We start from the raw sequence: 14,519 nt of genomic DNA, 5'->3' as shown, positions 1-14,519 counted from the left end.
TTCTTGATGGAGCCCAGAGCTTTCAGTGTTAGTATGGAGAATTAATTTGTTACATAAGAAATGGAGAGATTAATTTATTGCTATCAACGTTTCAAAAATTCTATTTTTGTGACTTTGAAAGTCCAATCCAGCATTTCTTTCAGAGACACTACAAGCTCATAACAACTGCTGGCTTGGAATGGTAGGATGCAGCTTGTTGTAGACTGTCAGGTTGAGAAAGGCTATCTGTTAAAAAAAGAAAGTAAAATACAATGCAAAAATAGGCAATACTTTTATAGATCACTAAAAAAAATCATCATACAGTACAGGGGCGTTCATGGATAAAATATAATACCTCATCTCACCTCCCAAAATGAAGGTACTGATACAACTCCAACAAAAGAATTTCTCTATACAGAACTTTTAATTACTTATACCACTTTCAATTCATGTTAATAGAATATTTTAGAGCCTAGGTTTTTAACTTGTGGTCCACAGACCCCTCAGGGCTGCATTGTCCTTACAGGGGGTCCACAAAGGCTTGAAAAAAGTTATCATCTTTTGCAGCTAAGAAATAAAAGGAAACATAGAACAAAATTTTAATTTTGCTTGCTTGTTTTTGTAAAATTTGGCTTTTCTAATCTACCACTGCCCATAAAAGTTGGTTATAAAAATAACTTTAATAGCAAATAACAGTTTGATATTTCTCCACACGGTGAGAACATGCAAGTGAATGACGCTGAGTGGCTGAGAGATAGCATGTGACATTTCTTGCTACTACGTAGTCAATCAGAAACTGCAGGAAGAGAGTCTGAATCAGTGTCAATGTGAGTGAGTGTTCAGATCAACTTCATGATTGTGTTTCTTCTTCGATTTTTGCTAATAAAACTTGTCAGGTAAGGTGGCTTCTTGTATTATTGCAGTGAATTTCATAAAAATATATTTGGATGATGTTGATGAGGGTTCATCCTGTTAAAAGCAAAATGAAGCTTCTTCCAGTCATCTTAAAAAGTGTTGCTGCTATAGCAAGAAATATCTGATTGGCTTCATGTGTACAGGTCCTGAAGACAAGCAACAGCCACAGTGTGTATTGTGTTACAAGATAGTGTCCAACGAGGCCATGAAACTGTCCAAATTGCAAAGACATCTTGATACTAAAGATAAAGAACATGCCACAAACAGCATCTGTTTTTTTCAAAAGTAAGCATGAACATCAGGAAAGTAAGAAAATGGTAAAACACACTGCATCTGGTTGTAACAATGAAAATGCAGTGAGGGCCTCATTTGAAGTTTCTCAAATAATAGCAAAAACTGGAAAACCGCACACAACAGCTGAAGAACTTATATTATCTGCTGCAAACATCATGGTTTCTCCATTGAGCAATGAGAAATCTGCCAAGGACCATTCTTTAATACTTTTGCCAAATGACAGCTAAGCAGTAAATTGATGATTTGTCTGCCACAATTATTAAGAAGAATTCATGTCTCCCTACTTTGTACTGCAATTAGACGAAAGAGGAGACATAACAAACAAAGCCTTACTGTGCTAAGTTAGATATGAGCACAAGATAAATGTTTTCAAAGACATACTGTTCATCTCGTTAGTGTACACTACAGCTGAAGATGTATTTTAACAGCTTAGATAAGTTTATAACATCTTATGGCATGGATTGGTTGAAATGCACAGATGGAGTCTGTACATTAACCGATTAATTTATTACTCCTCTCCAAATTTGAAGACCTTTCATGAGAAACTTTATTTGTTGCACTTTAGGGTTTTAAATCTTGAGTTACCGGTAAGTCTTGGTGGCCACAGCAACAAAAGATATTTAAAGCGGGTCCATGGTAAAACAAAGGTTAAGAACTGTTGTTCTAGAAGGTGCAACTGAATGAGTAACCCAACAACCCCAACCTTCTGAATATCTATACAGGTCACAGCAAGCAGTTTCATTTTACTCCTCCATGGTACATTCTCATAGTTGAAGGCTACTGGCTTCTAGTCTCCTGTGGATAATTTAGTTTGAGAAAAGTTTAGAAAAATTCATTTGGGGCAAAACCACCCTCTGACTTGAGTGAAGGATTAAGCTGAGTTAACCCTGTGGCTGTTAATGATTTTAACAAGTGAAAACTGCATTAATGTTATTCTATACTATTACTTTGAAGACGTAAGATGAATTGCTGTTATTTTGCTTGTTTACACAGAATCATCAACATACTAAATTTCCAGGCTCTGATGCAGATTAAATTATACAAAAACAAGTATATCTTGGAATACAGTTCTTCATTGAGATACAGTGGTGCCCCGCTTGACGATTACCTCATTAGACGAGGAAATCGTTTAATGATGAAGTTTTTGCAATCGCTTTTGCGATCGCAAAACAATGTTTTAATAGGGAAAAATCGCTTCACGATGATCAGTTCCCTGCTTTGGGAACAGATTTTTCGCTTAATGACGATCAAAACAGCTGATTGTCGGGCTTTCAGAATGGCTCCCCCCTGTGTTTTAGGACGGATTCCTTGCTTTACAGGCACCAGAAAATGGCCACCCTATGGAAGATCTTCACTGGACGCTGAGGTATTTCGCCCATTGGAACACATTGAACTGGTTTTCAATGCATTTCAATGGGATTTTTACTTTCGCTTGACAACGATTTCGTTCTACAGCAATTTTGCTGGAACGGATTATCCTCGTTAAGTGAGGCACCACTGTATTATACATATCAGACTTTGTGTGCTAAGCAGTTGCATTTTAGAATTAACGGTACCCAAATCTAGATTTACCTTTCAGATTTTCTTACTGCTTTTGTTTCGTAGTTCCTTTTCCTAGTGTCCTGAAATTGTATGGACTACAGACAGAATAATGGATTAGCACTCTGTAGACCTGGGTTCAAATCCCTGCTTGGCTGTGGAAACTCATGGGGAGGGGAGCTCTAGTAAAACCACTTCTTGAAATATCACACACCGTGAAAGTAAAGTCACCATACGTCAGCTATGACTTCATGGCATGTACTGCACAAACACATATAAAAACATTTAGTTTTCCTGGCTGTTTAAAGATCAGCCATAGACAAAAACAGCTGAATTTAATTCTTTGCATAATTTCAGAAGCTGTTTTGCCTACGCAGCAAATTCACATACTGGTATATGAGATTTCACTGTCTTTAGTAACTCGCACAGAAGCATAAGAAAATATGCATATTACATTTGTACACAATAGTTGTGGGAAGGTGTTGGCTAGCACATTCATTTTATAGCTATTTTAAAGTATGGGTCATGAAATCAATCTGCTAGACTTGAGAAAGTCTAATCTCGGCAGGCACTGTATTGTGTATTTGAAATCTCGAGTTGTATGTTCTGCATACTTGCACAACAACAAAAACACATTTATTTTTTAAAAGTCTGTGACTAGATTTTAAGAAATGCGGGTGGTTTCTAAAGCAGTACAAATGGCCAACAAGCTACACAATGTACATGACTAGCTCTATCCAAGTCTTCCACAACTCCTAAATCCTGTCTCGGAAAGGCCCCAGCAATGTTTTTGGAGAGTTCTGCGAGCGCTGACCGTTCTTTGCAGAGGCTGTGCCGCTTTGGAGACGATGGCTGACAAGGAGAATCAAGTTCCCGAGACAACCCAAAAGGATCCAGGGAGACCCAAAAGGCATTTGCATCCCCAAGACTACTACCAGGGGCTCGTGGGTGTTTCTCAGCCCCTGTACCCCTTAGGACCCCCTACAAGGCTCAGGGGGCAACTGCCTGAAGACCCAGAAAGGCTAAGAAGAAAACGCAAGACTACAGAAGACCTATATGTATTTAACACAAAGCCAAAGCAGAAGCCGAAAAGTACAAGAAAGCTGGCCTGCACCCTGATGTGGGGTGATGAGGAAGATGACGATGTGCTTCATTGTGATTGTGACCAGGGGTTAAAAAGAGACTTACAGAAGCCAGCCGGAGAGGTCCCAAAATCGGCAGAGGACGTGGATGGCTGTGTGCTGGCGAAACCAGGGTTTGTGCGGGATGCTGCCATTCCTGAGGAGCAGATGGTGGAAGTGGCTCTGGACTCCATAACCATTGCCAACCCCAGAAAGCACTACTTGAGTACAGAGTCTGACAGTGAGAATATGCAGCCATTAACATTACAATGTCTTGAAGACCCTGACAGCTTTGGGCATCATATGGAAGTTTCGTTTTATACCAAGAGCTCTTCTGGAGCACAGGTAGATAACCCTTTGTGGTAACCCTGTACGATTCTAGACCGGAAGTCCCGCCTTACAGGGTCGTTGTACCTGTCAAAATAGAGTTTGATTAATGCTATGCCCTTCTACTACTTTTGTGTTTAATATATTGTGAGCCGCCCTGAGTAGACTTTTGCCTAGAAGGGCAGGATAAAAATCCAATAATAAATAAATAAAATAAATCTGCCTACACCTGCCACTAGCATTGCCACTGCATTCTGAACCCACTGCAGGATGCAGGTCAGCTTCAAGGGAAGAGATCATTGTAGTACTACAGTTGGTCCTGGAAATCACCAACATGCAAACCTACTGAGGACCCCATCAGCTATTTAGGAGTGGAGCTGGGCAATGAGCTTCAGTTGATTAAAGGCTGACATCGACACAGCTGCAACCTGAGAATCTCAAGAGAGAGCCAGGTCCAGGAGAACACCCAGGTTCCAAACTCAATCCATAAGCAGCAGGTTTACACCATCCAGCCTAGGGAAGATATCCCCTAACCTGTCAGAGGGAACCTCAGGAGGATAATCTTCATCTTGCTTGGTTTCAGTTTGAGTCCATTGGCACTGGTACATTCCAGCATTGCTCCAGTATCTCGACAGCATCCACTGCAGAAGTAGAAAAGAAAAGATACATTTGGGTGTCATCAGCATACTGATAGAAACTCCTGGTACAGTGGTGCCCCGCATAATGAGCGCTCCGTTTAACGACGAATCTGCGTAGTGATTAAGATTTTGCAATTGCTTTTGCGATCGCATTGCAATGTTTTGAATGGGTAAAAATCGCTTTGCAATGATCGGTAAGCTGTTTCGCTTACCGATTTTCGGATAGTGATGTTTTTTCTAACAGCTGATCGGAGGTTCCAAAATGGCTGCTGGGTAAAAAATGACCGCCCGCTGGATTTTCGCGCCCATTCCTCGCTTACCGGGCAGCGAAAATGGTGGCTGTATGGAGGATTTTCACTGAACGGTGAGTTTTTTGCCCATATGAATGCATTAAACGTGTTTTAATGCATTCCTATGGGCTTCTTTGTTTCGTATAGCGACGATTTTTCCAGAACGGATTATCATCGCTATTTGGGGCACCACTGTACAGTGGTGCCCCGCATAGCGAGGTTAATCCGTTCCGGATTAACCCTCGCTATGCGGAATCGTCGCTAAACGGGTAGGGAAAACATATTGAAACGCATTAAACTTAGTTCCAATACCTTGCTTACTTACCCGTTCAGCGAGGATTCCCCTTGCCGGCAGCCATTTTCGCGCCCTCGCTAAGCGAGGGCAGGGCGTGAAAACAGCTGCCGGCAGCCATTTCCGGGCTTCCGGCGGCCATTTTGGTTCGGCGGCTCCAAAATGGCCGCCGCAATACCCGATCTTCGCAATGCGGGTTTTCCCCATTCCGAAGATCGGGTATGTTTCCATATAGCGATCCCGAAAAAGGGATCGCTATACGGAAACATCGCTATACGGTGCACTCGCTAAGCGAGGCACCACTGTATTCTGTATTGCGGGAGAGCAATTTTTGAAGCTGTGTATTGTAAGGCAAAACAGCAGATATTTCTACCCCTATTCAATACAGGGAAACCAAGTCCAAACCTGATGGTACAGTAGGGGGAGAGGGGAGCTTTACAATCTTTATAATACAGTGGTGCCCTGCTAAATGCTTACCCCACGTGACATCAAAATCGCTTGACAATGACATTTTTGTGATCGCAAAACGATGATTCCAATGGGGGAAATCCGCTTTACATTGATTAGGAGCCTGCTTCACGAACCGTTTGTTTGCAAAACTGTATTTTTTCCGGCTCTGCAAAATGGCTTCCCTCTGCAAAATGGCTTCCCTCCCTTCTCAAAATGGCTGCTTTCCGGACGGAAGCTTTGCATTACAGCTGATTAGCGGTTCTCTGTGGGCAATCTTCGCTGGACAATGAGGTATTTCCCCCATTGGAACGCATTGACCGGTTTTCAATGCATTCCAATTGGTTTGTTTGTTTGTTTTGCTTGACAACGATTTCACTTAACAGCAATTTTGCTGGAACGCATTGTCATCAAGCGGGGCACCACTTGATGACGATATTCCTATTCTAGACTGACTGGTAGCGTGCTTAGAGCATGTTGCATTGTTTCATGCCACATTTCTCTTATCCATTTATACTTCTGTGTTGTCCCCTTGAGATAATCTTAAAACAGCTTGAAAATAAATCATCACAGTACAGAATATATGTAATATAAAACCCCCACACATTTCTAACAGCATGTTGCACAAAATCATTAGCAACAAAAATCATTAACATCAAACCAACATCTTGGCAAAATATGTCATCGTGACAGTTCTTGCTTTATTTACAAATTTACATTGTAAAAGTCACAGGGAGTTCCTTAAATGGCTTTTGGAAGAAGGCTATGTAGCCTTCATAAGCAGCTGGATGCTGGGCAACAAGAATTTTGGGAAAGCATGAATATGGCAGTAATGAGTACAGAAAGGGAAGGCCCAATCCAAGAAAAATTATTTGGATTTAACTCAGAAGAATTAACGAGCACCTGTTTTTTCTTTGGACTGGGGCTTGTAAAATCAGTAGGTACCATTTGCAGTTAAATACAAGATTCCACATAACGAGTTCAGATGGGAGGAAGATTTCACTCATAGTTTACCCTCAGCAGACCTTTTCTGCAGTTGAAAAGCAGCTTTGCTAATGGCTTACAGTGTCATCACAGTGAAAAGGGACACCATTACCTCCCTTTCTGTTGGCGTGGTGGGAAGCTTAGTGTGACAAGAATGCATAAATATTTTGACAAAGTGCTAGTTCCAGCTGCAGGAGATCCACTGGATTAATGGGATTTATACAAGTAAACTGGTGGCAATAGTTTTCAGACATAGCACAGTAGCCTCCTCCTAGTTCATTCCTCCCAAAGGCTTTCCCAGCATGAAAGAGATCCCCAGAAATGGGAAGAGAGAGTGAAGAAATGTTTAATACCCCCAAAATGACTGCTGTTGATGACATCATCTGAGTTATGCAGTAGGATTTTGGCCAACATAGCTACTGTTGGTGCAGAATTTATGGTGGCAGGATTAATACTACTGAGAGAAAGTTGGTTTGTTGGTTCTTTAATCTGTTGCCTTGGAGGACCTTTAAATTTTCCTTGGTGCCTTGATTCTATATTGCTATTACATGAAACACTGTAGATAGCAGTCTAACCAGTTAACTTGGAGTGCTGAAACTTACAAACTTTACGGACATTAGTGAGCAGACTGAAGATAAAATACAATCGGATGGAAGTTGTATTTGTGTTTTCAAAACTTGAATGCAGCCACCAGTCATTCCTCTCTCTCTCTCTCTCTCTCTCTCTCTCTCTCTCTCTCTCTCTCATTCCATGGCATAATGATTTTATTGTGGTTAAAAAGAAACTAAAAGTATCCAGTTCAAAGTTTAGGAAAATCAAGGTACATCTTTAAAAGTGTGCATGATTGCCATCCTAACTACAACGCAAAGGATCCATGTTTGAAGGGATTGGGGTTTCCTGGCTTTTCTGCTAAGAAAGCAGAGTAGGAAAGTAATATATGTTTTAGTATGAGGAGTGATAGGAGAACTGCCTACCTGTACTGCTATTATATCTCCTATATCCACTGTGCTGGCTCTACATTCATTATTTTTGTCTAATTTCCTACACCGCTCTGTGGCTTATTAATTCACACTGCAGATATGTATAGACCACAACTACTAGATATATAATTGACTACCCAAGACATAGCTTTAGCTTAAAAGAAACAGTGTTAGGTAATAAATAGAATTTGGGGCTTCAGAACGCCTTCCCCAAACCATGAAGCTTTACTGTGTAGCAGAGTATTATCTCTGGACACAACCTTACCTGTTGTGAAAATAACCTGGATATAGTTGAAAGTATGGGTTTCTGTGGATGGAAAAGTAAGCAAGACGAAATTAAGTATGTTGTCCTTTTCAAATGATTCTAAAGCACTTAGTCCTATTATCCTCTGCACTTAAAGTTTACCCTGACATTTTACCAACAGTTGGAAACACAAATTATGAAAAGCATAAGAGGTCACTTAAGAACACAGAATTGTTCAAAATGGAAATGGTTTACAGTGTGGAATAATTCTGCAGCCTGTTAAAACCTGTATTTGTATTTTTTTAAAAATTTTGCATGCACATTTACCATGATATGACTGACTATTCAAGAAAAACAGCATATACCCTTGTAGGTGGAGAGAAGCAAGACATGCCAGTTTAAGATTTGAGTTAGTGAAAAGTCTGCTATGACATTTACACTTCTCGTCTTATATTTTAGATGATGTTACAAAATCACAAAATGAAGTAGAAACTTTTGTAACTGTTGTTATTTTGTTCCTCAGTTATATCAACGGCATCCATTGGTGTGAAAAGATGAAATCTTTTCAAGTAAAATGATTTGTGTCATTGACCTCCATGTCTAATGCAGATATACAAATTTAATTGTCTACAGTTGTTAAACTGTGTAATTCCATTGCTTTTGAGAAATAATAGCATGTGGTTAATTTCATGTTTCTCAAACAGACATTCCTCCCCCTACCCTCTGAACCACTTCTGACATGGAGAGGGCAGAAGCAAAGGGTGATGGGAGGGGAGAGAGTAAAGACTCTCAGTCCAGGCAGGCAGCACCGTGTTGTTGTCTTCTGGAATTTATTGCCATGGAAGAGTGAGTGCAGTCTCTACACCTCTGTGCTGCTTAATTTTTGGTACTGTTTTCTTGCTTTTCTCCTTTTTCCAAGTTATGCCAATGAACAGGAGTTTATATTTCAGCCAAATCTTAACATGCTGCCTAATCCCACGAGCAATGTTTAGATTATATTCATATGTTCATCAGCTGTTAATGAAAACTCTGCACTCTGATTAAGAAATGTAATTTTGTTATCCCCTCCACTTTCTACAGTAAATGTAATCTATAACTGATTTGAGGTTTACAGGGATTCTTGCTGTTACTTGTACAGAAAATGCCCTGTGGCTGAGGTTTTTCCAATGTTTCCAAAAAGTGTAACTAAAGATGGGTGTGAATTAAGTTGTCCTTGTGTGGGCCAAGTCACTGTTGCACCCACACAGCTGTTGTGTGGGCACAGTGTCCGCCTCCCCTATGTGTTTCCCCATTCCTTGGGAGATCCACACTTCCTTCCCCACCTTCCTAGCATGACAACCCACTCATTGTTTGCAGTATCCTCTTCCTTCTTCTGCCTTCTCCCTCAGCCAACAACTCAAAGGCAGCAACCCTTGTGCCCATCTCTAGGTGTAGCCTTTAGAACTGGAGTGAACTGATGACCTAAACTAAACTAGACTCAAGTGGGCTCTAGGTTCTGTTTCATGCAAGTGCTTTCTAAATAATTAAACTGATCTCCTCATTGCAATTTAGTTTGTATTATATACACCCATGCATCCCATTTTAATTTACAGTACCATAAGTCAGCCCTACCCTTGTTTCTGCCCTTTTGCTCACCCTACAAAGTCTTCAAAAACCTATATAATTGTATAACAGCAGCAACAAAGGAGATGCACACTTTCCAAAGCTAAGTGAGAGGGAATGTTTGTAATGAGGAGAGTTGGACATACTGGCTGCAATTTATACTTTTTCTCCTAATAAACCTACTGCCTGCAAACAGCATAGTAGCAGGTGTTTCTTGTACACCTGGATGTATGCAAGAAGAACCTTACTGTATAATGAAGGAGTGTGAGCCTATACATCTCCTTGACTATTCAGCATTGTACTAGGACTTTCTCCTCAAGTTAGCAGAGGGATCTGAATATGCCTTGTAGCATGCACAGAAGGATAGTTATTATCAAATGTATTGCCCATCATTATGTCCCTACAGTGTTCCCCATAGACATCACAATCACAGTAAATTTGTCATAGCAGTAAAGCATTGTGTTTTTCTTGGTACAAAATACTCCCTTTTGATTTTTTTGAGCAAAGGGGAACATTTCATTCTCTGACAAAAGATGTGTGGATTTTATGTAACTGTTGGGAACCTATTGTGCAGTTGTGTCTTTGAATCAGCTGCTTTCACAGGCTCCATGTAGTCCTGTTTCTTTATGTTTCACGATCGTGGGCCTTGAAATGAGGGGGACTAAGCCCTTTCTAAGATTAGGTTGTGGGAGGTTTAAACCTCTCTCTCTCTCTCTCTCTCTCTCTCTCTCTCTCTCACACACACACACACACACACACACACACACACACACACACACATATCCAGCTGCTTCCCATTGGCCTACAGGGCCACGGAGGGGTGGCATGCCCTTCGGGGCCAATCCTCAGGAGTTAACAGTCAGAAGTACACTAAAAATAATCAAGCAGAGGAAAAATGACAAAAACTGGTACTGTACTTGAGGCTTTCTTGATATGACTAAGATAACAATCAATTCTATGCAGCTATATTTGGAACTAAACTTCACTAAACCCAGAGGAGATTTCTGCTGCACATACAAGTACTTTAGCTCCCCTTGAGTGTGCCTCGTGGCCCTGCAGCTGTCAATTAAAAGAACCCTAAATCTAGGGATGCCTTTCTTTTTCATTTTTTTTGTCTGCTTACATATTTTCTTTTGATTTTAGTTAGTATGTGCTAGATTTCATATACAGTATACAGTATGTCTCCAAATTTTCCTGGAGGTGCTGCTGCTGCTGATCCTTTTGCTTGTTTCTCCCACCTCCATTGTGTCTTCAATGTCAGGCTAAAGGCTGAGTGTCCACCTAAGACACCAAGACTTCCACTAAATGGGGGGGGGGTCAGGGGGTTACAGGTTGAGAGGTCCTCCTTCATTACCTTTTCCCTCTAGTAGCCACACCTGGATATGGACCCCTGCCCAGGAGTCCTCCACATAAAAAGAATCCACTAGCTTCTCAGTGCAGAAGATGGAGTGTGGCTCTCCTCTTTTCCCCCAAATCCTTGTTATCCCAAACAGCAGCCCACTAGATGCCACCCCCACCTCCTTGCTCAGCTATCTGCCACCTCCCCCACTAGAAGTACTGTCCCGTATCTATGCCTGCCTGAGGCCCAGCAACTGCCATGTTCAGCAGGTCTTCCAGGGAGCATCATGTGAGGACAGACAGCCCATTGGGGTGGCAGAAGTGACCCCTTCACAAACCACAGCTATAGTTTCTACTTACATTTCCTAGCAATGGAAGGAAAGAGGCAATACTGGAGGTGACATATAGCCATCTTGACCACAAAGCATTAATTTGATAGCCCTAATTTACTTGAAATTATCTAAAATATTTATAATGCCATTGAAATTGGAAGTCATAATTACATGCCGTGGCAGTAAATTCCACAATTCAACTATATGCTGTATGAAAAAGTACTGTACTTCTTTTCATCTGTCATGAATCATTTCCCCTTCAGTTTCAGTGGATGTCCCCATTGGCTTCTAGCATTAGGAGAGAGAAACAAGTTTTCTCCACACCATGCAGACTTGATTTCTCCACATTATGCATAATTTCATACGGCTTGTAATTTTGTTGTTGTTTAGTCATTGTGTCTGACTCTTCATGACCCCATAGACCAGAGCACGCCAGGCCCTCCTGTCTTCCATTGCCTCCCAGAGCTGGGTCAAATTCATGTTGGTAGCTTCAACATCTCATCCTCTGTCGTCCCCTTCTCCTCTTGCCTTCACACTTTCCCAACATCAGGGTCTCTTCTCGTGAGATGGCCAAAGTATTGGAGCCTCGGCTTCAGGATCTGTCCTTCCAGTGAGCACTCAAGTTTGATTTCTTGTAATTTCTTGTCAGGGTTGATTACAGCTTGTAATACTTCACCCTTATTTATCCTCCTTGTAAACTAAGAAGCACTAAAAATTACAACCTTTTATTATAAGGATATTACTTCAGCTCCTAGATCATTGTCATGCCTTTTATTCTTGTTTATGTGACAAGAATTGTAAACAGTAATTCAGATGTGATCCTCTGTGAACATATATAAGAGCAGTATGGTACGGGCAGCTTTATTTCTGCTTCTTCCATAACTGTTCTATAAGGTTAATTTTGATCAATCAGCACAGTTAAGATTTTTCCTTTTTAAAATTCAACTATGTACGTAGGCTTGTGATACTATTAACAATATTGAACAGAACATGGTGGATTTGTTATGTATTCAGCCAAATACATAAGGGTTCAAATCCCTGAATGCCCATGAAAATTCACGGAGGTGGGAAGGAGGGGGAAAGAGAGATTGGCACTGGTAAAAACCACTCCTTAAATGTCTCACATACCTTGGAAACCCTGCCAGAGTTGTCATAACTCGGAATCCATTTGAGAACATAAAATATGTGTGCGCAAGTAGGCCAAGTCTTTTGTGACTAGCCTGTCAGTCTTCAGCTCCCTTCCCCCAAGCCAGTTCTGGGGTCCTCCTTCGTAGTCTGTCTGTCTGTCTGTCTGTCTGTCTGTCTGTCTGTCTGTCTGTCTGTCTGTCTGTCTCTCTCTCTCTCTCTCTCTCTCTGTGTGTGTGTGTGTGTGTGTGTTTAATGCCTATGAAAAGCGCATATCCCCTATGGTAGGGGCTGGCTCCCATTAAGCAAAAGGAAGAAAGGAAACTTTGTTTAAAGGGTTTTATACAAGCTTCGGTACACCCAACGCGTACTTAGTAGAGCTTAATACTGTTTCATAAGGAGATAAGAAGGGAGGGGCAGGGCATGAGGGTTGTTATGGGGAGAGAAGCGGCTCTCCTTCCTGAGGGTCGCCGCCGGGAAGAAAGGGACAGCAGCCTTGGTGATGCCTCTGGAGTCCGAGCGCTCGTCTGAAGGGAGCGCAGCCAAGCCTTGAGATTAAAGGTGGGCGCCGAGAACCGCGGAGGGTAGGCGATCGGGAAAGGTGTCACGGAGAGAAGCCGGCGGGGTGTCTCCTTTAAGCCGGAGCTGTGGCAGATCCCCCCCACACACACACACACTTGGGTCCCGCTGCCTGGACACATCAGGGCCCCTTGTTCTGCATGCGGGGCAGTTCAAGCCTTTTATCCCATCGGGTGCCCCCCTGCCCCCCCCGCTTGATCCTCCTTCCATTGCCTCTTGGTACAGCGTCGCCAGACTCTTCCTATCAGCCCGGCTTGTGGAGGGAGGGGAAAGAGAGGAGGAGGAAGAGGACTGGGGAGATGCGTGGCTTTTTAATTGATTTCCCCCCCTCCATTATTATGATGATCATGGGGAGGGGTTGGTGTGGATTGCTGAAGGGACAAAATGCTGAGCCACCCCCCTACTCGGTAGGGAGTCCTGCCTGCTCGCCAGCGGTGTGGGGGCCACAACACCCCCGCGCCGGTGTGTGTTCGCAGCCGGGCGGAGCGCTTCAGCCAGAGAAGGGGGCGACGGGCGAGGAGGCGGCCGAAGCATGTTGGCCCTCCATCAACTCCCTCCGGAAGAGGAGCGCTACCGGCAGGTCCACGGCAAGCAGCGGGTAAGGCAAGCTGGGCTTTTCTTCCCCGCGTTGACTCACGGCGCCCTTGTCCCGCTCTCCTAACCCGGTCGCTACAGCCTTTCCGTCCTCGCAAGTAAAAGCATATAGATTTCCTACCAATGCAGCCTCGCGCTTTCTTCTCGCGAAGATGTCAGGAGGCTAGAAAGGTAGCAGAGGTTTGTTCCGTGGGAGCCAGTCTTCAAACGGCGTCTCTTCTGCCGGGAACTTGTGGGTGTTACTAAATGTTCAGGTTGTTTTAAAAAAGCGGGACGCACGTGATTGCTTGTAAGGCTTCCTCCGGCGATCGTGAGTGCGAACTGAAGGAACCGAGAGGAGTCAATGAAATTGCCTTACACCAAAACTCTTGTCCTCTCATCAGCCGGCTGGCCAAAGGAAGGTGGCAAATATACAATGTTGGGGTAGTGGGGGCCTGAGTTCAAATCCCCAGGAGGCCATGGAAATTCCTAGGGGTGGGGCAGGAGGAGGCTTGATGGCATGTAACAAATGAATTTCCTTGTTCTTTCCTTTTTCATGAATAGTGTGAAAAGGTTTACAATGGATAATTGTACCTTTAGAAGTTGGAAATGGCAGTTATTCCGAATGGATAAACATGAACTGTAGCGGCATGTCCTCACACGGTACATTTTGAATTGTATCCTTAAAAACTAAAATACTCATTTTATGAACATCGTCAAGGGGTGGAATTGAATGCAGCTCCCTGTAAAGCGCAGATCATAAGGAAACCTGCATTATTTGGCCCATAATGTGTGAAAGGGGATGGAGAGATGTAGTAGGAAGAAAGCCATTTCCCGTGCTCGTCAATGTAATCTGAGCACCTCCCCGAGGTCCGCTGTTATTCTACTCTTGCTGCTCACTTGAAAGGAGCTGTGACTCC

The 14,519-nt window shown here is 42.6% G+C and overlaps 1 protein-coding gene and 1 long non-coding RNA gene across 4 annotated transcripts in view; one reads left to right on the top strand and one right to left on the bottom strand.

The window, feature by feature from the left end:
- Positions 1-247: 247 nt before the first annotated feature.
- Positions 248-13,943, bottom strand: LOC140707526 (uncharacterized). The gene is made up of 4 exons (XR_012087643.2): positions 13,742-13,943; positions 8,072-8,113; positions 4,710-4,816; positions 248-4,262 (listed from the first exon to the last, which is right to left on the bottom strand). It is a non-coding gene; the product is annotated as an uncharacterized LOC140707526 (long non-coding RNA).
- The window catches only part of CORIN (corin, serine peptidase), a 177,847-nt gene continuing 175,856 nt past the window's right edge, over positions 12,529-14,519 (top strand). For 2 of the 3 annotated variants that reach the window (XR_013545826.1, XM_073001291.2), the window contains exon 1: positions 13,434-13,624. Coding sequence is in view for 1 of the 3 variants with exons in the window: in XM_073001291.2 (XP_072857392.2) it covers positions 13,559-13,624 (66 nt within the window). In the remaining 2 variants the exon portion in view is untranslated. Of the gene's footprint in view, positions 13,009-13,433; positions 13,625-14,519 lie in introns of those variants that run through there. The other variant, XM_073001292.2, reaches the window with a different exon arrangement.

The sequence above is a fragment of the Pogona vitticeps genome, chromosome 5, assembly GCF_051106095.1.
Source record: "Pogona vitticeps strain Pit_001003342236 chromosome 5, PviZW2.1, whole genome shotgun sequence".
NCBI lineage: Eukaryota > Metazoa > Chordata > Lepidosauria > Squamata > Agamidae > Pogona > Pogona vitticeps.
This window is presented reverse-complemented; position numbering and strand designations above follow the sequence as displayed.